Source organism: Lissotriton vulgaris, chromosome 4_1 (genome assembly GCF_964263255.1).
Source record: "Lissotriton vulgaris chromosome 4_1, aLisVul1.2, whole genome shotgun sequence".
In the NCBI taxonomy this organism is placed as follows: Eukaryota; Metazoa; Chordata; class Amphibia; order Caudata; family Salamandridae; genus Lissotriton; species Lissotriton vulgaris.
Window position 1 is genome coordinate 1,630,522,380 of NC_141691.1, and position 27,052 is coordinate 1,630,549,431.

General features: G+C 42.8%; 1 protein-coding gene across 3 annotated transcripts in view; it reads left to right on the plus strand.

Annotated features, from left to right (window-relative positions):
• The window catches only part of HNF4G (hepatocyte nuclear factor 4 gamma), a 273,625-nt gene that overhangs the window by 32,366 nt on the left and 214,207 nt on the right, over nt 1-27,052 (plus strand). For 2 of the 3 annotated variants that reach the window (XR_015309913.1, XM_086965902.1), the window contains exon 1: nt 14,633-14,875. The exons of the other annotated variant lie outside the window; for it this stretch is intronic. Coding sequence is in view for 1 of the 2 variants with exons in the window: in XM_086965902.1 (XP_086822028.1) it covers nt 14,761-14,875 (115 nt within the window). In the remaining variant the exon portion in view is untranslated. Of the gene's footprint in view, nt 1-14,632; nt 14,876-27,052 lie in introns of those variants that run through there. 3 annotated transcript variants of the gene reach the window in all.

Below are 27,052 nucleotides of genomic sequence, written 5' to 3' on the forward strand. Positions count from 1 at the left end.
AAGATAAAATCGACCCATCAGTAATCCCTCTGTCTGAATTACAATGTTATAAATCTGTTCCAGAACCTCTATGTCCTCCGATATGGGGCCAAAGTAGTTAAAGATGTTCAGCACATTATCTGCAACACTAACTTTAACCCAAACCCACCTGCCCTTATAATCCCTTGAGATCTCCTTAATTTGCCAGGCAATAAAGCTAGATAACAGTATAGCCACCCTCCTCGCATTGCTACTCCAGCTGAGGTGTAAAAGGTCAAAGATTATTTCCCGGGAATAGATAATTTGGGCGTGTTGTTTTAAGATGCGTTTCCTGGAGGAAAATCACCTCGGGTTAAACCAGGTTAACCACTTCATCAAGCCTCCACTCTTCTACTTATTCGACAACCCATTCACATTGCAGGTAATACATTTAATTTGTTAACACACTATCAATCCACTCAACTAATAATTGCATCTCCCCGACCAAGACTTCCCACTTCCTGCTATATAACACATTACAATGCTTAAGATTTTAAAATGCTGCACTTCCACACACATGTTGCTTGCTATTCATGAATACATTTATGCAATATAACCATTTCCGACTCCTAGTCATTTTCACTGCAAACCACGCCCCCACCCTACCCCCACAACTAACCCCAGATCCCTCCCCATCCCCTTCCCATCTGGAAGCTACCCACCTTCCCCACCAAAGTAACCTCCCCTTCAAAGGCACCCTCTTGCTGTACCCCGTGTACCTGGTGTAACCCACTGCTGATGGGAAACAACCTTTACAACGCAACTTTTACAACGCACTAACATTACAATGAAACTTTTACAATGCAAGATCCATTACATTGCATGCCATTACAACGCAATCATTACAACGCATGACACTACAACGCATGTCATTACAGCACAGTCATTACAACACATACCATTACAACGCATACCATTTCAACGCATAGTACCCTTACACTATCCAACACTTACCCTACTGTTGCAACCCCTGGAGTTAGAAGAGTAGTTTTTACCCCTACACTATCCAACACTTACCCTACTGTTGCACCCCCTGGAGTTAGAATAGTAATTTTACCCCTACACTATCCAACACTTACCCTACTGTTGCACCCCCCAGGAGTTAGAATAGTAATTTTTACCGCTACACTATCCAATACGTACCATACATGCAATGTAATGGAATGCGTTGTAAAGGTAGTTTTAAAAAATTTGTTGTAACGGCATGCGTTGTAATGGAATGCGTTGTAATGGATGTTGCATTGTAAAAAATGCGCTGTAAAGGTATGCGTTGTAAAAGTATGCGTTGTAACGTCATACATCCCTGCTGATACCCCCTAAGACAAACAAATGCCATCAAATTAGTAATCAAATAAACTATTGCAGTGTTTTACCCCCTGCAGCATTTCAACAAATATATCAGGATTTTGACTTCTTGGAAAGAAGAACCTGAGCTTCCTCAACTGCCATGAACACATGAAATTGACAAGGACCTTCAGCTTAGATTGCTGAACAATGGAGGCTTGCGCACCAAGCAAATCTAAATTCCCTTACCAGACCTTGAAAAGATTTGCGCCATCAAGCAGTTATTATTGACAAGTCAGAGAACACTCTCATCTGTATATTATCCACCAGCGGAAACGATTTTTTAAAAATTGCCGCAGGTAAAATCCGCTCTTTCATCCTGTAGTCAGAAAAATTACCCAGAATTGTTTGTAGTTATTTCATGTCTGTTGGCCAATGCGCAGGGACCCTATGAGCCCTCATGATTGCCAATCAGTTGAAGCATCTGGTAGAATATGATTTCTGATCAGTGAGTCTATAAACTGGGAAAAATGCTGGTCACCCCTCTGGGACTCACTTCCCTCCTGGATGTCAATAAACCTCAGATTTGAGTGCCAGGCATGATTCTCCATTTCATCAAGCTTATGTCCTAACCATTGAATCTTCAGACCAGACTTGACTTTATTCAGCTGAAAATAGCCAAAAAAGCATACAGGATATGTGCAAGAGAACAACAGCATCAGTATACACAGCCCATTGTAAAAATGAAGACACATGAATAAAATGCATTAAACATCAAGTTGTATAAAATCGGATAAACCAACAGTGTTAAAAATTGTCCTAGATCCGAATGCTGCATAGTTGAACTACTTTAGCTTGATTCAACAATAAAATAATTCTAAAAGCATTGACCTCCTAGAAAGTACTATGGCTTGGAGAACCATAACTACACAACAGCAAATTTCATTATCTGAGACGGTTTGTAAAAAACAATAGCCTGTGAACAGGATCATAACTTTCCAAGCCTCATGAAAGGCATAAGGAATTGTTTGGTGTACAATTTATAATAGCCACAGAAAAAAATGAAGTGCAACATAGTTTGTTTAAGCGGATTATTACATTGGCATATCCTAGAATCAAGCTTGTGCTGGTGCCCAAGGGGGAACCATAGGAAATATTTCATTGTGCCATTCCTAAAGCTAAACAGTAGAAATTGTTCTCAGATCCTACTTGTGTTCCACAGATAATGTGCAGGAATTTCCCCTGCGTTAAGGTACAAATAACTTGTAACACGTTGTTTCTGGCCTTCCACATGTAACCTCTCTGTTTTGGCTTGTTCGAATAATAAAACTTGCACTTGCTTCCTACCCGCTGCTGTCTGTGGGGCTGTATCGAAAAACATGTCAATTAGGCCAATTGCTTCCAGAGATTTTTTAACATAGGTCAACCAAGGGATGGAGAGTCCCTTAACCCATGATGTTTCTTCTGAGCTCCAAATAGATTACCACAAAATTGCTGGGCAGCTATGGATATAGTCACTCAAATAATCTATTCTCAACTTGCTATGGCAGAGGAAAATTTGTATTCCTCCCTCTGAAGGTTTATGGGGTCACCTAATCTCCAAATTCCTACCCCATAAATCGCAATGGGGAGCACTGAGCAGAATATATTAGCAGCAAGGGTTTGAGGGACCTCCCTCATTTTGGTGACAGAAAGCTGAGCAGTCACCCAGCTTCCCTTGAGAACTTAACCCTATTTTGTACAATATGAGGGAACCATGGCCCAGATGAACTAAAGGTGACCCCATAAATAAAAAAGTGCTGGTGCTTAGTAACATATTTGACCCACAGTGATAGATTGGAATTGCGTATGCTTCGGGCCACAAGTCATTAAAACTGATTTGGTAAAATTATTCTATAGATCAAGATTTGCCATAAAAAACAAACAAAAGATTAATTAAAACTGTGTCATCAGCATAAAGTAATGCAGGAAGGGGGTACCATTCACCATAGACACATCAGGGTTGCTCTTAGTAAATTCTGTGCTAGGATCATGTATATAGATATAATAAAGAGAAGCTGAGCTAATATGCACTCCTGGCGGACCCCCCTCTGATGCTCAATTCATCAGACACTTCCCCATTAAACCTAACTCGGGCCTTAGTACCTGTGTGTAGGGAGATTACAGCAGGTGCGCTATCAGTTTCCATGTTTAGTTTAATAAGCAATTGCCACAGCTGTGCCCCATTGACGCAGTCAAAACCCATTGATAGGTCCATAAAGGCGAGATGCAGTGTTGACCGTTTTGCCACAGTATATTTCCCGATGGGCAAGCTTAAATTAAGGCATAGCTTAACCGTCCCTATGCAACTTCGAAAACCATATTGGCACGCATTTAGTACATTATTTTCAATGGACCATTCTCCTATTCTAGTATACAGGATTTTGGCAGGGATATCCATCAGGGAAATAGGGCAGTAGCATTTGGGCTACGCCCAATATACCCTTTCTTTAAGATCAGGACGATAACTGAGGTGACCCAGGAGCATGGAATTGAGGAATAATTCATGCTATTGTATACATTTTTCAGCAGTGGAGCCCAAAGATTTACATTATATTTGATGATGTCGATGGGAATGCCATCAGGCCCTAGTGCTTTCGCCATTGCGTTTTCCTGAATGGCAGTCATGAATTCCTACAAAGAAATGGATACAGGAGGTGGGACATCCCCCTGCAATAAGTGTAAGCAAGTGGGATTACTATCTGTGAATATTTCTGCGAAGTGTGCCACCCACTCCTCTCTATTTATGTGGCAACTGATAGTCATGCCGCCCTGGTCTAGGGAGCGCATACTTGACACAGCTTTCCAGAAGATCCTACTATCTTTTGTACAGGCAGTGTCAGTTAATAGGGACCACTGCTGGATAATGACTTCATTCCTTCTTTTACTTGTAACTGATTTATAAATCTTCCATTTGCCTTTCAAAAGTGTGCAGTCGCGAGTGTGTGTTTAAGGATCTATGTAGAAGTTGCTTAACCTAGGAGCATTCATGGTCAAACCAGCAGGGGAACCAGTTTCATGGGTGTGCAAAGTAAGAGTCTAATTCTATTGCAGAAAGCCATAAAGGAGATAACTATCATCTCACTTTCATTCATCTCCAATAAACAGCCCATTACTATCTGTAAATTGTCAGCTATCACCTTTTTAAGAAATTTAGAGGGTTCGGACAACCTGCAGCGCAACCATAGGTTATCTATTGATGGTGATCAGTTGGTGAGCCCTGGCATATGCGGATGGATCTCTCTATAAGGACCAGCCAGAGTTATCTCGATCAGGTTATGATCTCTGAAATTGGTACTAACGATTGTGCGGTGTGTCTGTAGTTGCCTTAAATTATGGGGGATGAATATATAATCAATGATTGAGGAGCTATTCCTTCCTCTATAAGTAGGTAGCCCCTGCATACTATTCCCAACCCCTTCCAAAGCATTGTATAGGTCAGAGGAGGCAACAAATACCTGCAGCTCTTTTTCCCGCTCAACTACTTTGCTGACATCTGTCACCCATCCCTCTGATACAGTAACCTAGTGTTAAAATTCCTCCCCTGAACAAAGATACAACTGCTGACCCTGCTGGGATGTGTCCTCTACAAGAGTTGAAATGAAAGCAAATAGGCCCAGAAATCTTTTGTTAGGCACATTTTAAAAAGCATTATTATAAAAAATTATTGAATAATATAGTCAAAGTTAGCTCATATGAAACAGCTTCGAAGTCAGTTCCAGGAGTTTTCACTGCCACTTCAAGACCTCCAATTAAAAGGTTAATTAAGATGGACAGTCCACCTGTGGCATGACCAGCGCGAGATGAAGCAGCTGGGAGACTAAAACACCTATAGCCTTCTAAGACTTTGGGGTTAATTTCCCAGGTTTTCTGCAATACGATAATGCTGTATGATTTAACAAACTTTTGCCAGTCAGATATTGATATCCTGGAGCGGAGACCTCTAATGTTCCAGCTTAATATTTTTAACTCTGCATTCTTGACAGACAAACACATAGGGGCAGGGGTTGAAGCAAAGCACCCAAGATCTTGTGTGGAGGAATTAGTCAAGAAATTGTCTAAACAGTGTGACCCATTACTGGTCATGGTGCCATCAGGCTCAGCAGGCATTATGGGTAGTGTTGCCACCATTATGATTCAGGGGCCATTTTAAGCATTCTTTGAATTGTGGTAGATGTTCCTGATGCCACAAGCAGGCTCTTTTCACTCTCCCTGGGGGCTGTTTGTCAGTCCACCTCATTACAGTTTGATAATACTGCAAACCTGTTCTCACATAACAAGCCCTACCCTGACAGGGGGGCAATAGTTCTGGATGTTCTGTTGAAATACTTACTTAGCTGGTTTGTAGAAGTAACCCAGGGGTAATGTAATAATCTTTAGGCCATTTATTATCTCCCGCATGTGGGCATTCAGTAGTTTCCTCACACTTTCAGGGTGCCTGTAATTAAACTATGGTACAATACCCTACTACATTGTTCATGAATGAGCCGATTCAGCCTGCCCTTTGTGCTGTAATAATTCTGCAGCTCTACGCAGGATTAAAATTTCCGTGCACACTGAGCCAATGTGCGACCTTCTTTCGCAGCTCAACCTGGGTCTCTGCCTGGTTTTCTCCCCTGTTCTTATCAGAACATAAGGACAGGACCATGGGGGCAAATGTATAGTTACGTGTGCTGTGTGCTGTTTGTGTTTCACCATGTTTCGGTAAACCAGGTGCTCCAGGTAAAGTACTTTTGATGGGGCCGCCAATGCTACAAAACCTGAAAGATCTTTATTTCCACATTTTCTGGACCTTTGTGTCGCAAGGGCAGGAGGAGAGGGAAAAGATGATGTTGCAAAGGTCTGGGGGTTAGCCCCGCCCTGGGATGGTTCACCACCCGTGCAGACCAATGACGTGCCACTGGTTTCAAATCTGTGTATGTTTGTGGCACATGTAGCCCCAGCAGCCATTGTAGGACAACATTTCAACATAGAGGCTAGTTGGGCTTATTTGACCCAAGGCGCTCTTTGATTGGCTGTAATTGAGCCTCCAGAATGCTGGCAAAGTCATTGACCCCTTTTACCATTGTTGCAACTGTTTTGGGTTTTACCAGTAAAGCTCGTGTGCTGGGCTTTTTAGGTCGAGCTTAGAGTCTTCTTGTTGTGGAATACAGAGTGGAAGCACCGCCCACTCTCCGCCCATGTTTGTCATTGGCTTGTGTGTTGGTCCTTTGTAATGCAGGCTTCTGATTGGTTAATAGGCTTGTTTGTCCCGCCTTAGTACCGCCTTGTCTTCATTAGTAACCGGCCATTGCGATTGACTCCTTGACTTAAGTTGTTACACAGGATGTTTTTTGTTAGTTTTTAAGCACTCTTTTCTTTATTGAGTTTTACTCCAGGCACAACATGTTTGAGTGTAAGCAAAGCATGTCGTGCCTGCAGTCAGCAGCCGGGACAATGGTGGCTGCTTCTTTCCAATGCCATAGGTCTCGCATTTTTACATTTGGTTGCAGGTTCAACAGGGGAGGGAGTTCTGATCAGCCTCGGGAGGCTGAAAAGGCCCGATGGGCCAAAGGAGAGTCAACATTTGTTATGGTAGCCCTGGCTCTCTGCAAGGCTTCTGAACAGTGTGGAGATACTGTTGTCCCTGTAGCTTCCACGAGGCTACTAATTACATTAGGTGTGGCAGCACCAAATCCGTTTGTTATTCCGCCAACACAACATCCCTGACTAAGACTGAGCCATTTTTCTGTTAAGGCAATTTCATGGTATCATTGCTGGTAGGTTTGTGTATAACTTTCTGTGGGAGGCCAAGGGTATCCAAGGATCTTATGCTTTCCCATATTTAATACAATGCAGGGAGGCATACAAAGCACACAAGGAGTCGCTCACCTTATTGTCCTTAGTCTCGATGCCAAGCTCCGGGGTGGCCCAGCCTCGTCCAGACGCAGATAGTGAGTCTCATCAGGGTCATGATGTAAAGTGTACCCCAAACAGCAAAGCGTCCCCCAAAGAGCAAAGCGTCCCATGCTGTGGAGTAGGAGGCAGCACTTTAAGCATGACCCCAGCACCTCCCTTTCCATGCAACTGGAGCTGGTCAGCAGGAACCTGGGCCAGCGAGTCCCACCCGGGTCATGAGGTAAAGTTTGCCCCAAACAGCAAAGCTGAATGTAAGTTTGCTCAGTCTAAACATCTTTTTTGACAGACTGCAATCTGTCCACAAGACCTAAGACTGTTTGTTCTGCCTCTTACAACCTCTGTAGCATATGTGTATTGCTTTGCTCAATCTTGGACAGTCTCTGCTCTAGTATTTCTATCACGTGAACCTGCTGTCGTTTTAGCTCCTGAATTTCTGTAAAAATTGTTTCAAACAAAGATTTTAACATCTCTATCGGTATGAAAGAGGCCCAGTTGTAGCTTTCTTTTCTGCTGTTGTTGGTCACTAGCAGTGGAGGAGGACCTCCATGGTCCTTTCTATCACTAGAGCTGTCTTCCAGATTTAAAATGTCATCCTGGACTGCCTGGGCTGTCCCATCTCTTGTAAAGACTGGTGCTTCCTCCATTGTTGCACTCTCATCATGTTGACCGGTATTAGTTGTATTATTTGCTCCCCTTTTCCATGCTGCTGGTTGAGTTTATTATCTCTGTCAAGCTGATGATAATAATACTTTTATTTGATCTGTAAACTCATATAAAGAGAAGAACATACCACCATGATGAAAACATCATAATTCAGATACAGAATAAAAATTGCAATAAAACATTTTTGGTTGTCGTAATCCTCATGTGATATGGTACCAAGGTACAACAGATTATTGTAATGGCAATGCAAACATGTCCATGCTTTCTTTTGTAATTAAAGTGCTAATGCCAATGAAGAATGGGGAAGGAGCAGAGTGCAAAACTGCTACGCATAATATTTTTTCCCGTTTCTTAACCGCTTAACCTCAGCGTGAATTCCGCTGTGGTGCGGCGGTTTGAATAAGTGGGTGGGGCCGCGCTGCCCAACGGATGTGCTCAGCACTACCGAGGTAGTGCTCGTGACGGCCATTGGCCGATGCACGCATTGAAGGTGTTAAGTCACTATGGTTTTCTATCCTGGAACATTTGCTGGTATGAACGTGTTTATGTCATTGAAGGGAGCTTGAAAGAAACGGAGTACAAAATAGGTCTGAAAAAGACTTAGGCCGGCTACTTTATACCTTTCTTCCAAATTCCTATGTTGGTGGTTCTTTCTTTCCAAGTTTTTGCGCTGTTTCTTTCTTTTCTAGTTCTTGTGCTACTAGTGACAATTTGACAGTCTTGCAATACAGTTGGACTGAGGAACCACTGAGGCATTTTATGACGGCCGCTCTGCAAGTCCGGATTTGAGTTTATCAGAAAATTGGCCTTAAAAGTGACGTCCTTAAATTATGTAATGCTGGGCAGATGCATAATAGATGTAATAGTGACTCTGCTCCGTTACCACAGAGGCTGCAGTCCGGGGATGGCCAAGTCTGTAGCCATTTTGGAATAAGATCTTTATTTGAAAAAGAGACCAATGTCAGTAAGGTCAATTTCCGCTTATAGTGGTCTCCGAAGCATTCTTGCAGTTAGGGTTGTGGTTTCATTTACTTGTAGGTTGGCATTACCGACCATGCATGACTTTTACCCGCAAGTACGTTTTTATCTGTTTGTAACAATATTTTTTTTGTGGATTTATTTGTGATTTTTTTTAAACAGATTATGACATGGGTGTTTGCCAGACTTCCTCCAGATTAAGCGTTAGAAGTGCTTGTTTCAAAATTTGGCATATAGAATGTTTGTGCCTTGATTGTGTTTCAACCTCCTCCCAGCAGTGGTGGGCTAGCGTGCTGTCTTCGGCTGCCCTCATTCGCCAGTAATATTTAGCCAGGACTCCATGTCTGGCCTGTATCTGGTTCATTAATCCATATTCCAGATGTATGTGTGCCTGAGAAACATGCAGCGGGATTAGAAACAGTTTTTTAAACAATCTGGACTGCGCTAGATTAAGCATTTGGGAATCCTTAGTATTCAGCATTTCCGAGCCGTATGTTATCACTGGCAAAAATCTTGCAGCCAGTACCTTTAGGAGATGGTTTGTTGAGCTGCCACTTAGGCTTTTCTGTAAAGTTTTGAAAGCAAATGATAATTGTTTGATTTTTGTTTGAGCGTGTTCTATGTGTTGTTTGAAACTTAAATAGCAATCTAAGAGAACCCCCAGATATTTGTATACTTCCACCTATGATAAGATGCTTGAATTTATCCTCCAGATGAATTTGGGGCGTTTTTTAGGAGTGCTTGAAAATCATAAAACGTTAGATTTTTTTAGATTGATTTTCAGTTGTTCTTTTGAAATGTATATTGCTAGATGTAAATTGATACTTGTATAGCGCACTACTCACCCGCAAGGGTCTCAAGGCGCTTGTACGAATACCGCTGTGGAACCCATCCTGGCTTTCCCTGTGAGGCGTCCACTCCTGGGCACCCCCAAGGTGGAGGCCAGGCATCCTTAGCGTTGTGGGGGCCGTTGTGGAGATTAAGCAAGCTATTGCCCAGAGTTGCAGAGTGGGACTCCATGATTGGAATAGGCACCGAGGCGAGAATTATCAGATCCATGGAATTTTGAGCCCAAGACCCGCCGAGGCGGGGAATTGTACCCTGGTCGCGGGCTAGACCTTTGCATCAGGGTCTGCCGCTCTAATCATTGAGCCACACTTCTCCACTCATTGAGCCACACTTCTCTAGTTGTGAGATCAGGTACTGTAGACCAAGCGGAGTTTGAGAGAGTAACACAATGTCGTCCGCATATTGCAAACTTGCTATTCGTGTCTTTCCTAATTTGGGTGGGTCTCCCTTAATGAGACTACGGTTGCTTTCTAAATCAGCAGTATAGATGTTGAAAAGACAGGGTGCCAGAACGCATCCTTGCTTTAGCCCGTTTTTTGTTGGAAATTTCTTGGTTAGACTCGGGGTTACCCCTTTTTTTATCTGAACCCAAGTTTGTGAGTATAGGTTTATAATTGCTTCTAGTAATTAGGGGGGGATTTCCCAAGCATTCATTTTGACCCATAGCTTGGCTCTTGACACTTTATCAAAGGCTCTCTGTCAAGCTGACTGGTCACCAACCTATGAAACACTGGGTAATCTTTGATTTTTTCTGTTTACCTGGGCTAAACATGGAAATGAGGCCTGGCCCCCCCATTGTTGCTCAGCTGAAATGTTCCTAGAGACCATTTTTTTGTGACTGTCTATCCAGTCAGAGTAAACCTGTATTGCTAACACTGGACTCACCTTAGGGGAGACTAAAAATACATTCGACGGTCAGACTGATCTTGCAACCCCTCTTGGTTGGGGGATGAGCATCCCACCGCCATTTCAACAGCTGTGGAGTCCTTCTACCCGCCGTTTCCTCAGGCCGCTGTAGCTAAAAGACCCTAGGCCTTCCATCATTTCAATTTCTTTTTTTTGTGTTAAAAAGACTTTATTGAATTTAATACACACTACATATCAACCAAATCCAAGAAAAATATTGATAAACCAAAATGAATATGCAGTACTAGAAATCTAGAAAAACCATAAAAAGTCTTTATGCATTTTGAGAAGGGGAGAGGGAAAGGAGAGAAGGGAGAGGGAGGAAGGGAAGGTGTAGGAAAAGCCATGTTATGAATCATCAATAGTAACAATCATGACATCAAGTTGCCTCAAATACAATTTCATATAATTAACAATATGCATTTTAACATATCAAATGAAGTAATTAAAGTTTATAAAAAAGACAGAGCTAAATTTGATGGAGGATGAAAATGTCCCATGGTCTACTTCAGCAAAGATCAAATATCTCGGAATATGGTTCACAAATTCTATTCCAGATACGGTTAAGTTCAATTTTTTGGAACTTACTACTAAAATTTACAAGATTCTTTCCTCCTGGAACACTTTATTTTTATCTTGGTGGGGTCGCTTAGACTCTATTAAAAATGATGATTTCTACCCTATTATTGTTGACAGTACATATTCCTAAAAAAAAATTCAAAAATGTCAACAGGCTACTCGTTACATTCCTTTGGAGAAATAAAAGATCGAGGGTAGCATTAGCTACATTACAAAGACCGAAGTTGGCGGGAGACATCAATTTTCCTCATGTCTATGGTTATCAAAGAGGTTTTTCTGTGCGGCAAGCAAGTTTTTGGACTCAGTTTTCATCCTCGCTCTTTTCTCCACTATGGCTTGATATTAAGCGGACTTATCTTCTCCCATTTAGCTTTAAAGAAGTTTTATCTCGGTCAACTAAAACTGCATCTTCTTATTCCCCTCTTTTACGGAATTCAATATTGTTACTCAAATCAACTTTTCTTCCCCTTAATTTGGATATGGCCTTATTTTTCAAAATGCCGATTTGGTATAATTCCTTGCTTAGGATAAATAATAGACTCTTTTTCAGGGGCTGTTGGAAGGATTAAGGATTAATATGGGTGTCTCAATTCTTTCATGATATCTCCCCCATCTCTAGTCCTCAATTTTGCCTTATTTTACTGTTGCCCTAAATCTTTTTATAACCGCTTTCTATTATTAATTTATGTAATTCTTGATGTTTCTACCTCTTTACAGAATTCCTCAAAGACAACCCTTGTCCCTTCTCATATCACAGAATTTTTTAAGACAGGCCCTAAGGCTTCGGCTATTTATAACTACTTTCCCATCACTGACACCTCTAGAACCAAATCTAAATCTGAGTAATTATGGGAGAGAGATTTGGCAGTTTCTTGGACTAGCTCTTTTTTGGACAAGATATGGGTGCCCATTTATAAAATCTCATGATCTGCTAGCATCACACAATCTCTTTTTTTGTATACCATCTCCTATATTTTTCTCCTTTACAGTGTTCTAATTTTTCATCAGATAGGTCCGCCAGGTGTTGGTCCTGTGACTTTCCTGAGGCAGATTTGATACATATCTTATTCAATTTCCCCAACACCCATAATTTTTGATACAAAGTTTGGGCCCAAATAAAGAGGATTTTTTAAATTTTGATTGCCCTTTTAATATTGTATTTTTTTTTGGGGGGGGGGGGGTTCTATCCAATTTAATTATTCCAACTGTCCTAAAAACAAATTATTAGACATTCTATTAGCGATTGCCTTCAACCTGATCAGTTTGATCGGGAAAACAGCAGATAAGTTATCATACAAAATATGGTGGGACTCAGTGATCTCTCATCATAAGTTGGATACTGTAGATGCTACTCAAAGCTCATCTGTTCATAATGTACAATTACTATGGTTATCACTAAGTACATATCTTAACAAATGTGATAGTGATAAACTAAATATTTTACTTGTATCATCATTTCAATTTCTGAGCTAGTGGAGTATTATGGGCTGTCGCTGCGGATTTGGGAGCGAGTTGCCGTATATCAGAAGCAGCTTGCATGCTAATTGAAAATTACACTAAATCCCTTGGAAGGAGCCCCCACCACTACTGCTCGTTGCCGACGCTCAGTCACCTCGGTATACCGGCGAGCCACAGGCAGCCTGCCAGGTGCTTGTTGCAGCTTTTCTCCAGAAGACCACAGGCCCTTTCCCCCTGTCTCTCAGTCCAGTTAACTTCCAATATTCATCCTGTAGTGCTGACTTAATCCCAAACCAGCTGGGAGCCAAGAAATGCCGGTATTCAGAAGCTGAAGGCCTCAGGACGCTGGCAATGACGCCGTCATTCCACTGCGGCCTATCCAATATGCTGAGTGTGAGAGCACGCACGAGGAGGAGGAATCATGAATAAGCGCTAGCAGCAGGCCATGTGGGCTATGCCTGCCGCCCTGGCCAGGCATCTCCCCTACATCATAAACTTGCCTAGTTTTTCAAAATTGCAATAGTTCCACCTCTCATTAAAAAATAGTGCCAACTACCTGGGTTTAAGCAAGAAGTTAAGGAAGGAGGGCTCTCTACCAAACATACTAAAACAGAACTTGTATCCAGAAATTGTGCTCGTTTTAAACATTAGAGAATTTTTTGAAGGCTGTAAAATGTTGGTTAGTGGAGTCACCCAAGGGCCGCATTGATGCCAGCAGGGTGATGATCGGGTGTGCTGGGGTGGTAAGGTGGGTGTAGGGGAAGTGAAGCATGTACATCTAGAGGCTAAATTACACAATGTGAAATTAGAACCCTGGGATGAATCCCGGTTTTCCCAGTTGACCAAATGTGTGACCTTAGGCAATTGTTTTATTTCACTTGTCTTAAATATTCAGATATAAGAGGATCTCAATATACATGACTTCAGGATGTGTGCTGTACAAAACCTTCTCTTGTGTTGGATTTAATATCTACAATGATGTTTATGAATAATAGTAACCCAGGCCACCCAAGGGGTGCACATAACAACCAACTTGCCTCTTAGTTCATTATTGGCATTATTGCCAGGGTGGGGGGAAGGGAACAGGAATGTTTCAAAATTCATGTTTGAAAACAATCACTTAAAGAAAACACTTCTCAATTCACTGAGATAAGCTGATATAAAGTGAAACAGCTCTGCATGTTAATGAAATAAACTTTTCGAATTTTGGAAATACTTTATCATATTTGTACTTGTTAGTACTTGTAAGACATTTTTAAAAGGGAAGGTAATCCTAAAGTTAGGCGTTGCAGGACGCCCTAGTTTCTTACTTTAGCTTCAATTATCCCTTAAATAAAAGTTTGTCCGTTTATTTACATTTTTTATGTTATTGTTCAGTCCAGCAAAAAGCAGCCCAGGGGCCGAATGTGAAAGGCCCCCGTGCCGTACCTTGAGAATCGCTGAATTAAATCAGTCCTCTCTTTTGCCAGCAGTTGATGTCTCGCTATATAAACCGGCTGTTGTAAAGGCCTTACAGATTGATTTTTTATGTTAACTAGGTACTTTGCCTTTTGCCCCCATCTTTAAAGTACGTGAGCTCATTGACAAGAATGAAAGTCGCTTTGGGACGCCCCCTCATGCCGGCTTCTGAGTGGTGCTGGGGCTAAGTAATGTAATGTTTAATTGTACTCAAATGTTTAACCAGGAACCAGTTGTGTTAACATCCTAAAAGGACAAACCAATGAACCATAGAAATGAGATGTTAAAATCAGTGTGTGGCTAAAACAAGGTGATGTGCTGATTGGACATCCTTACAGTTTCTGGGAAAGCATTTGTGGCCAGCAGTTCTAGATAAGAAGCCTCCGCCAAGCATTCCAAAACTATCGCAAGAATGACTTCAGCTACCATAAAAGAAATAAGTTCCAAGTAGAAGATGGCACGCACAAGAAAGAGGCAGCACAACTCCTCCCATCACCTCACACAGGTCACACAGTCACCGCTCACCCGCATTATCAATCACTGATTGCTGCTCAGAGGAGCACGTCTCAGCAGCCGGGCTCTTTTCTCAGACCGGAGGGGCGGCGAGCCTTGGCACTGCCAGAGCCAGCCATGAGGCTCTCGGACCCCATCATGGACATGCAGATGGCAGACTACAGCCAGGCCTTGGACCCGACCTACACGTCCTTGGAGTTTGAGACCATGCAGCTTCTGTGCCATGGCAGTGGTAAGTCACCACCTCCTCTTGCAGTCAGGACAGGGCAGGCAAGGTCTGGCGGCTCGGGGGACTAACCAGAAACACGTGTATGACCTCACTGGGTACACATAGTCTTTCATCCTTCCAATGTTGATCAAATGAGTACCTTTTCGTTGGGTAATAATAGACGCCTGTTCTGAATGGGCAAGGCGTCCCAAAGAAGGAAGATGCTTTACTAAACTTTTCGGGTCATAGAGGGCAAGGTTCCACAACAGGAAAGTGCTGCGCCTGCCTGTTGGCTATTCGGGTTTAGTCACATGGATTTTCATTCATTACACCATGTCTGTATTGGCTAATGCACTACCGGGTCACGTGGTCTATCGCCCCTAGGCCTTTCATTATGATGTCACATTTTTTTTAACTCAAGCCTGCTGCTGTTGGTCAGTTATCCATAGGCGCTGAATAGCTGTTTCAGCATTACTCTTACTGATGCGAGTATTGTAGATCAAAGCTGTAGAATAGATAACCGTAATGTAGGCACAATTGTGTCCTGAATAAATTCGAGACAATTGAAATTAAACTAGTTGAAACAAGGGTGGTTTTATGTTTTTTTTGTTTTGTAAATATTTTTTAAAAATCTGAGATTAGACACCTCACTTACGAACGATTGGTGAATATGTTGCAGGCTGACATGCTATGAAGTTTCCTGCTGATCAAAATGTCACTTTGGATGGGCGACGCTGTCACGCTGGTGTCATTCTAGGTTAATGGTTAGCCAAGTAAATCTCTTGGTATTTATCTTGAGTTACATTTTAACTTATGTGATGTTTTGGTACATGGCGGGGCACTTTTGAAGCGCTTCAATCCAAAATGGCAGCACCTGCGCCAAGCGTTAATGTTTGAATGTAAGCAATTTAGCGCCGTACACCCACGAACATTAATTATATCTGCTTTAACGGCCTCCCCTTACAGTACACGCGTTCTTGATGTAGCGTTCTTGATGGACTTAAGTAATACTTTCAAACGTCAGCTAGCAGCCCCCGAGTGACGTCAGGGTCTATATGAAACTCTGATGTTACCACTGACCGTTTACCTGTTACCACTGCGCATATACCTCTCTCATCATTCATACCTACGCCTGAATTTCTGTACACATTTCTCGGGTCTTTTTTGCATTCAAAATTGCGATTTCGATTTAACCAGATCGCATGATGTTCAAAGACTCCTTCCTCCCTATATGGGGTCCTGATTTCGAAAAAAAAGACGTTTTGATGCGGGAAATGGTTTTGAACCTGGGTCCGTCTGCACACTTAAAAGTGACTTTTTGCACAGCATTTGGAGAGGTCACGCGTGGGGGACTATAGGGCTGGGAGGGAGGTTTTTATTTTGAAACAAATTGTGGACACAATTTAAATCATATTTTTAGGGGATAATAGCAGATAAAGAATAACGTCATACAGTTATTCATGCACATTAGCAACTTATGCTGCTTTTAATAACTGAACACAGAAACAGAGAGACAGGTTAAAAACTTGGGGCCCGATGTAGGTGGCAAATTCCGGTCGGAAACGGCCGAAATCGGCCGTTTCCGACCGGTATTTGGCACTTTGAGATGTAGGGGGCCAGTATTTACCTATTCGGTATATTTACCGAATCGGTAAATTTACAGAATCTGTAAAATACCGAATCGGTATTTTTACCGATTCGGTATCTTCCAGATGTAGGTGGGACTCTTCTGAGTCCCACATGCCTTTCAGATTCAGGGCCCGATGTAGGTAAATCTACATTTACCACTTCATAAATACCGAATCATACCGAATCGGTATTTATGAAGTGGTAAATTAGAGGGGGGAGATGTAGGTATTTCAGATTCGGTAAATACCGAATCTGTAAGATTCGGTATTTACCGATTCTGTAAATACCGATTCGGTATCCCTCATTGCTTCCTATGGGCCTTGAAGCCCATAGGAATCAATGGGCATTACCGAATCGGTAATTACCGATTTGGTAATTACCAATTTGTGCAAGGGTGCAGGGGGTGTCACTTTGACACCCTCCAGCACCCCAAAAAAAGGCATGTGAGCCATGTGGCACACAGACATGCCCTAAGGGCATGTCTGTCTGTCACATGGCATAGGTGTGCATGCACACATGTGCATGCACACCTGGATTCGATATTTTAACACCCAATTGGATTGGGTGTTAAAATACCGAATCTGAAGGGCCTGTGGGACTGAAAGTAGTCCCACCTACATCCCAAATTTTAAAAATCGGTAAAATTACCGATTCGGTATTTTTGCGATTCGGTAAAATACCGAATCGGTCAAAAAAAGGTCCCCTACATCTCAGTAGGCCAAATACCGGTCGGAAACGGCCGAAATCGGCCGTTTCCGACCGGTATTTGGTACCTACATCGGGCCCTCAGTATTTTAACACCCAATCCAATTGGGTGTTAAAATACCGAATCCAGGTGTGCATGCACATGTGTGCATGCACACCTATGCCATGTGACAGACAGACATGCCCTTAGGGCATGTCTGTGTGCCACATGGCACACAAGCCAGTATTGGGGGTGCTAGAGGGTGTCAAAGTGACACCCCCTGCACCCTTGCTGGAATCGGTATTTACCGATTCGGTAAATACCGAATCGATAATGCCCATTGATTCCCATGGGCTTCAATGCCCATAGGAATCAATGGGGGATACCGAATCGGTATTTACAGATTCGGTAAATACCGAATCTTACAGATTCGGTATTTACCGAATCTGAAATACCTACATCTCCCCCCCTCTAATTTACCACTTCATAAATACCGAATCGGTATGATTCGGTATTTATGAAGTGGTAAATATAGATTTACCTACATCGGGCCCTTGATGCCTGTCCACTTGTTCGACTTTAGAAACAAGACAGACCGGCTGACCCAAAAGGCATTTACAAGTACGCGAAGCAGCGCTACAGACTGACTACTCTGCCAGGAACACAAAATGTCTTGGTGAACCCGCCCCATATGTCCAATTTCCTACTAGTAAAATTGCCAAGAGGGCAATACTAATTGTATATGAATATTCTCTTAATATCCCAATTTTATTGCCATGTATCTATTATGGGGCAATTTTGAAAGGCAACTAAAAACGACGTAAAGTAGTACTACTGAAGTATTACATTAGGTACGCAGAAACACGTTTGTCAATCAGACCCATCATTGGGAAGGTAATATGGAATTTTACGGTCTAACACTTTAGCTGCTTTTATTGTGCTCACCCAGTAGATTGCTGCACAGGTTATATTGCTTTCTGTAATTAAAATAAGCAAAATGATGGATGGATGGGTAGATGGGTGGGTGGGTGGGTGGGTGGATGGGCAGCTAGGTAATGTATTGAGATAATGAAGATAAACCGGCGATCTACCCATATGTACATAGAGAGATAGATGAGGTGATGTGGTGTAAGGGCCAGAACTGCCGACTTTGGAACTGGTAAACCAAGTTTGAGTCTCGGTGTCAGCTCAACATCCGGTGATTCTGAGGAAATCACTTAATCGCCTGCCAAACATTAAGGTGTCCTTGTGTAATGTAACTGGTGATTTTGTACAGTGCTCCAGCCTCTGGAGTCACCAGAGCTGGTCTACTGCCTACCATTTTGCTTCAGCCCAAATCACCTCACCTCGTCCACCACCACTCACTGTCTCCTCTCCTCTCCTTATCGCCCTGCTTTGCAATCAGTGGAGGGCCGGGCTGCAGAGCTGTGGAGCCATGTATCAAGGGTGAGTCTTTGTATCCGCCTGTGTTTGGGAGCAGAAAGAGTGGAAATCATTGGGCATGGCCTGAATGCGAGCAGATAGCACCGGTACCGTAGTATGATGCAGAGCGGTGGCCGCCTTCATTCACCACTTCATACACTGCCTTAATTTGCCCTTTCAGCCTCCTAGTCCTCTGTCTTGTGACCATCTGATTACCACTGCAGCGAGAAACATGAAGCAACGACAAGTTACTGTAGGGGCAGCGATTGGCGGTTGGATGAGGCTGATGTAGGCTGAAAAAGGCAGATACAGCACCAAGAGGCATAGAGACAAAAGGGTGAGAGGAGGCAAAAACTTAAGTAGAGCTGTTGCAGAAATGCTGTAGGGTGGTTGTTTAATAGCACCACATTAAGTAGAGCCCGGGCATTAGCAAGCGGCCCGCAAGGTCGGGGTGCTGCTTGTGTGCACTGTGTTTGCTCTTCCCTACCTCTGCTTCCACTGTCCATTCGCCATCCGTCGCTGTCTGTGAACCTGTAAACCAGTTTTTAAATCTGTTTAAATCTGCTTGCCAGCCTTGAAGAAGTTCCAGGGAGGGGGGCTTCTTTTCTGTCCTTTGCATGCTCTTGCCCCTTCTCTGGAGTGCTAGCAAACTCTTGAGGACCAGAGTCGGTGTGGCCGCGCTCTGTGGCTATCTGCTCCCAATTACCATTTCTTGCCCCCTTCCCTCTGCTATTCACGCCTCTCCTATGTTTATCTACTATTCTGCAGTGGAGCATAGTCGTGCGTATTTGAGATACTATCATCATTAATATGCGCAAAACAAGGGCCAAAGCACGGGCTGCAGCTAAATCACGGACAAATGCAGAAGATGAGCATGACGTAGACCTCTCAGCTGAAACAATGATGGAAGACCTACTTGGGCTGTTGAGGGGGTCTGGGCTCTAATAATCACTGTTAGAAATGGGGGCCTTTACTTGGCAATGGTTTGCTCCTCTGTCCAGGTAGGGACCCTTGCTTTAAGTCTGGGAAAGGGAGTTATGCCTTTAGACATCCCCTGATCACCCCCTTGGTAGCTTGGCATGAGCAGAATGGCGTATCTCAGAGGCAGTGTGTACAGCATTTGTGCACACATACAGTAGCACAGTGAAAACACTACAAATGGACACTAGACCAGGTTAGAAAAATATTAAATTTCTATCTAAACCAAACAAGACCAAAACGACAAAAAATCCACCATACAAAAAAAAGATATGATAAAAAATAGGTTATTCACAAAAATATTAGCTTGTAGCAACAAATACCTCCACCTGGGGCTATTATCATATTGTGGCCCCTTAAAATCCTAAAGAATAGCACCTACTGTAAGGTGCATAGTGTCGAGCCCAGAGTCACCCTGACCCCTAAGAGTAGTACCTTGGTAAACGATGAAAACAAAGGTGGTGCACAGCATCGGGGAGGTGATGCTTCGTTGTCTCCAGGCAGTGTCGGTTCCTTACGACCACAGGGGAGGTGAGGCGTCAGTTTCTTACTGCGATGCAGGGGAGGTGAGGCGTCGGTTTCTTACTGTTGCTGGGGAGGTGACGTCATGGTGGCATCGAGGCGTCAGTTCCGTATGACGATTTACACAGGGAACACTTGCACTTTGTCACTGATCAGCAGTGGCAAAGTGCCCAAAGAATCTAGACCATCAAAAACGAAGTTCAGCACACAGCAAAAATACAGGAGGTAGAGGGCAAAAAGACAGGGAAAACCACGTCAAGGATGCCAGGTCTAATAATCACTAATTCCCAACCAAATTCCAGCACAGATTAGGCACTTATCACCAGCTGATCAGAATTGCATCACTATTTAAAAAAACTGGACCTTGAGCACTAGTAAAGGCAAAATATTGACAACTAAGGGATCAGCAACCTCTCGACATTATTACTAACCCAAACAATTTAAGTGCAAGCGACCAGTGGCTATCCCTAACACTATTACAAACTATTTTGGGGGCATTATAGAGGAAATATTTGACGGATGTTTCCATTGTCGTAGCTCCGTTCTGTCGGTGCAAATCCAGCCAGTTGAATCAACTAAGATGCCACCTGCTGCTACACAGCTCAAATTAATTAATGCCCTTGCCTTCTAATAGTACTCTGACTTCCAACATTCCAGCCCAGACTTTAATAGCTGATAAGGCCTCAATGCCAGGAACACAAGCAACTGATGTACCATTGGAAGAAGTAAGATGTATGTCTACTAAAAAGAGGGGACACACTGAAACGGACCCCCCAGCCACAAGTTGCAGCTTGGTGTGGGCAGAAGTACATCAGATTCCTGCGTCCCTTGTCTCACCCTCAAATGATCTTATCTAGGTCACAAGCAGCCCAATAGATTTGTCAATTAACGATGTTACCAACCTAGATGAGGCATCTTGCAATGTGGTGTTTGAGGGATGTAAGTCCACCCCAAGGGTCACATACAGACCTGGGTCTACACTAGATTCTCCATTAGGTACAGGATCATTATCATTGGACTCATTTACCCTAGATGATGATGATTTGAATAGTTCTGCTCGACCTCCCTCGAGCAATTTCTAAATACCTGAATACCCAAACTACCATTGTCTTCCGAGATTCTAGTGGAAACGAAGGGTATCAATCCTGGATCTCCATCAAATAGACGGCAGCCATCTGAGGCTGGTCATTAACCACCCATGCCCTTTATTTTTTCCAGTATTTTATGTGACAAGCACTGAAAATTACATCCACTTATTAATAGATGTCCAACTTGTCAAAGACTAACTCAGGGGAATAGTCCAAAGCCGGAAAAATGTGCAGGAGAACCACCTACCAGCTTCATCGCCCATGAAACTCCTGGAAACAGGAGTCAACAAGGTTTGCCTGAATCAAATGCATTGAATGCACAAAATCAGCTCTGTGAAGTAGCCACTGATGCACAAAAATGCGAGCCTTATAAGGCTGTCATGTCAGGACCCCAAGTAGTTCCAGGAAAAACGTGGCTACAACATATCAACATGGAAGGGCCAACTCAGTCCCTTTTGTCAAAACCAAATGAAGGTGTAAGTAGGAGGAATATGGCTAGAACAATGGATGAAGCATTAACAAACCACCAACATTGGCCTATAGTAGGTGAAGCTCAAGCCAAAGCGTTCTCTGCCTTCATGGAGCCACCAAACTGCAGTTATATCCAGTATATTACCAGCCTGCTGGTACACAGCATCTGAATTATAGAGATCCAAGATTGCTGACAGGGTGCGATGATGATGCTGTGTGTCTTCTGTGTAAGCAAGAACAATTCCCAACAGGTTTTATTCTGAGACAGTTTTAGTAGTGTATGCAATATGCATTACTGAAAAGGAAAGAACCAAGGAGTCAATAATTTTTCAACAGAAGTGGTATTGTTTACCAAGATGCAACAGGAAAGTCTCACATGACAATACAGTTAAAACAGCACTGTACAGAGTGGATCATGTGACAACCCAGTGACACTTGGTGCAAGGTGCTATGTACAATTGGTGATAGTGAATGTGCAAGTGCTAAAAACAGCAGCGTGGACGGCGCAAGAAACAAATTATTAACATCAAGTAATGGCTTCTTAAAACAAGTTGTAATTATTTACAATACAATTATTCAAGTAGAAGCACAAAACGTGGTTTGCGTCGTGTCATTCAAGCTGTACAGTCGACGGCGTTTCGATCCCCTTTAACTCTGGATCGTCATCAGGACAGGGTTGTCGATGGGAACAGTGAATAATACCCAGGTTATGTTGTATGGGTATATGAAGTCCAGGCGGTCGCTCAAAGTCAAAGACTGATTGAAGAATTAACGGATCAGCGGCGGGACTTGCTATGCCTGACTTAAACAGGGCAGCAGACGGCAAAAAGGGCTCATCTGGCGGTTCGGCTTCCAGGCAATGAATGCTGCAGCTCCCGGTGTCGGTGTGTCTTCAGCATACTTCTATTATTTCCTCTTTTATCCACCCCTTTAAAGCCTCAGAGAACCATCGGACACCCCAATTGTAGCACAGAGTAAAGGATCCCTACGTTGCACTGGCGACGCTGCAGTGGGTGATGCGCACCAATGTGAGACTCCGGTATTGGGTCATGGACCACTTGAGTCACAAACATTGCTTTCCAACTGAGTGCTGAGTGCTAATCAGATCAAAGGCCCTCTTGTGGGTGCTGCTGTCTTAGTCTTCACTCCAACGTTTAATTCAAGGGGAATCAATAAATGCTAAATAGGAGAAACATCCCCAAATTGGTCAATGCTCACTTCAATTAACCTCAAATGAATTGCTCAATATAAGTTTTCGCCCACGGGGGAATATGCAGGGGAGGGAGCAGATATTAACGCTCTGGAATAGCAAAGCAATAGTTGATTATCTACTTAGGCATGCTAATGATCTTCCATCTTAGGGCGTGAGAAACAATATGCTGAGCCTTACGGGCACATGTTTGTGCCAGGCTCGGTAACACTCCAAATTCCAAGCGCTGGAGTGAGGTCAATTTACCAGCCACTCCTGAATGGAGCATGTGGCCCTACACATCCCCTCCTATCCACAGTTCATCTAAAAAAATAGAAGTTGCATGTTGCACGAAATCAAGCCGTAGCAAGGGATGCTCCCTATTTGCCCCATCTGCCAGATCTATATTCCAAAGTGGCCCTTAATGATACTCATCGACAATCTCATCCTGGATGGGATTGCATTGGAACTACTGGGCAACCATTCAGTTACGTATAGTGAATACAGAGATCCCATCATTCAGTTCCTGACTGTATGAAGATAGTCATTTGGAATTCAATGGGTTCAAGTAAGAAATTGGAAGACAGCAATTCGTTTGTGTACATGAAGCTGCAGGATATATGTAGTCTGCAAGAAACATGAGCATTGGAAAATATGGATGTAGCGGGGTTTGTGTCCTTCAATACGCCTGCAATAATTCAGCCCAGAGGAAGAGCAAAGGGTGGTCTACATATCTGGGTTAAAGCATCTTGCACACTTAATACTAAATTATCATTCTTCCCCATAGGTAAAATCATCCAGGACCTGAAGCTTGAAAGAGGCAAGGGAAGGATAGATCTTATTAACATCTACCTTCCACCGTGTGGGAAGACTGAAACCTCAATACTCGGAGAAGCAGTGAAGTCACTACTTATTTCTTTAGGGCATGAAAGCTTAGCTGGTCATCATCCTCCCAAAAATCTGGAAAGAATAGTAATCTTATGAGGGGACTTAAAGAGCAGACCCCACTCAGCCCTGTAGGATCAAGAGGTAATAATTGAGGACAAATGCCTGGGGACTCCCTCCATGTACTTTAAGCAAAGAACACGTAATCAAAAAAAGCATAGCAAGTAACTATGATTTTCCTAAATGTTGGCCAAAGACCACTGAATGGTCGGACTATCTCTGATTTTATCTCAAGATAAACTTTTAGGATTGGGAAGCATGTTAGCATAATTGATTACTTCATAATTAATCTGGAGGGTTGGTATCAGGTAATCAATATGACGGTTGAAGAAATAATAGAGAGTGACAACCACCCTCTCCTCCTTGTGCTTGATCTTGCCGATTCCCACTTCGAAAAATGGCACCAGGTAGACCATGCATATCAGTGCAATCTGAGTGTAAATAGGACCAGAAAAAAACCATTGAGTGGGATATAGTGGAGTGCACTCTTTGCAACACTGCGTATGGAGGACAAGGACGGTGGTCTTGTGATGATTGAATCTTTTAAATCACTCCTCATAATTACCAGGGAAGTTCTACTTCAGCAAAAAGTCAGGATAGTGCAAGATGCTTACTATCATTGGTATGAGAATGAGAACGAGTGTGCTGGAAAAAGTAAAAGCACTCACCTCCTCTCTAAGAAATAGTAGGACCACGCCCTGGGTGAAGCAAAATTAACAGAAGCTCAAAGATCTTATAAACATCTCATCCGATACAATTAGACCCAGTTTATGAAAGCTTGGAAAGCCCCTGCAGTATGCAATTGACACAAAATACGTTAAAAAGTACTAGGAAATCATAGAATGGTTCTGCTCAGGCTTTTGTAAGAACTTGGAACTCAACATAAATCCATCAAGATGGGTGGAAATTTCTCCTCGTTATATCAAGTGCCTATGGAGGATGACCTGGGAAGAGAATCTACAGGTCCTTGCACAGTTACAAACTGAAAGTGCGGTCCCATGGTGTAATTACTTCTCCAACAATATTGTAATTGGCAAATTGGAAATACCCCGGACTATCCAACACCAAAAGCTGGGAAAGGCTCCAGGCCATGATCAGGTCCCCACAGATGTTTTCAACAGGAGCCTGGAAGTGTGGCTGGGGCCTATGACAGCTGCCTTTAATGCTGTCTTACTAGATGGTGTGTTCCTGATTCGTGGAAAAAACTATCATAGTCCATATTCATAAAAAAGATATTAGGGATGACCCCTCCTATTACCACCCAATTTCATTATTGGAAAATGCAGGCAAAATCTTTGATAAGCTGCTTTTGACTCGCCTGGAGATGTGGATGGAGACTAATGGTACAATATTTCACTTGCAAGCCAGCTTCCGCAGGGCTCTGAGTACGATTGATCAAGTATTGTGCCTGCATATGATCTGTTTGAAGTATGTTATTTTAAGTAAAACACCACGTTTTCTGTTTTGTATTGATTCAAAGAACTCTTTTGATAACATGGATCCGATCAAACTTTGGCACATATTGAAGACTACGTTGTTCCCAAGTACCTGTTGAATTTGTTAATTAGTCTCCATACTGGAAGCACAGGGACCGTAGAATATGGCCCCAAAGTTGAGTGCACGAATGCTTTTGAAATACCATCAGGGGTCAGGGAGAAGTGCTTCCTGGCCCAGGCCCTATTTAACATCTACATCAACGACATAGTGAAGATGCTTATCAGTCTTGCACAGGATGTACCGAAGTTGGGGAGCCATCAAATTCCGATCCTCATGTTCGCGGGTTATGCATTCTTTTAGCACACACCGAATTGTCCATACACTACCTACTGGAAGGTTTTGAAAATTTTTGCTCATCCAGAAAATTAACAGTAAATGTGCAGAAAACCAAGTTCATGATAATAAAATTAAAGGCCAAATTAAAATTAAAATTAACCTTTGGGATATATGGTAACCAAATATGGTGAGAACCTTTGATTATAGGGGTATCTGGATTGATGATAAGTTACTCTGGGGCAGCCAAGTAACCAAGTCTAAAATGGTCCTCTTCCAGCAATCAGGGGCAGTAGGGAGATTTGCGAGCAAGTGCAATAATCGTCTGATAAGACCAGCTTTGTCAGTATATAAAACCAAAGCAATAGCCACAAGCTATTGGGACCAAAATTTGGAGACACAATAATGCAAAGGCCATACAAATATTGGAAAATGTCTTTTTGAGATATCTCTTACACCTAGGCCCAGGGACTCCAATGGTAGCAAAGAGAGCTGAACTGGGAATAAGGTCTGCAGCAGATTACATTGCTTTTCGCCCCGGTAAACTACTGGACTCGTCTTTGGTCAACACCGGCTTTTTGTATATTATCAAAAGGGCCTGAGGGACATTTTTGCTTTGATGAATGGTAACAAACTGTTGTTGTTTAGGCATATAGAGCACAGTTTAAAGGCAATTGGCTGTTCAGATCTGTGGTTGTACCCAGAAAATATACCCTAATACACACTACCATTGGTGAAAAGGAAATACTGGGATTTTATGTGGCAAAAATCTGCAGAGACAAGCTGTGCCTTGTTAACTAAATATTTAGTCATGAAGGCCAAATCCACATTGGAAACTTACATTGGTACAATCTTTCTATCTGAAAAAAGTGCTCTTTTCCTCAGCTTCAGGATAGGCACATTGCAGGTCGACTCATATACTGAATCCTGGCCCAAGGGCCATGGTAGGAAAATTGAAACGTGATTGCTTTCTAAATGGGCAAGAAACTTTGATGCACTTTTTGTTACTCTGCAATAACTCTATAGCCCTTCATAGAACTTACCTTCATCCCTTGTTCCTAAAATATAGTATGAGGATCGGTAAGGATGCTATCCTACTGTGTTACTGAGCTGACCACCCGAAGATCTAGCAGCCCGTAGCCTCATATAGGTAGATGCAACTTCCTGGATGGCTATCCCGAATTCAGAGAATGTGAAAATTCAAAGCAGGCATATTATAGCCCTTTGAGCTTCGAATACTTATGGTCCTATTTTTGTACTGGTAAGGTCCAAATGAACCACGTGTATTACTAGCAAGTATATATGAGATACATTGGGGAAAATGCATAAGGATCTTATAATTCAGCTATTACTTCTGGAGGAAATTTCGGAGTACCTCTTCGGGGAACAAGCCGTCTTGCTAGTAAGGGCTGTTATACCCTTCTACTGAACCACCTAACTTTCCAGCATCTGCACTTGTATGGTGCAGTTTTTCTCACCGCGGATATTGGACTAATACATTT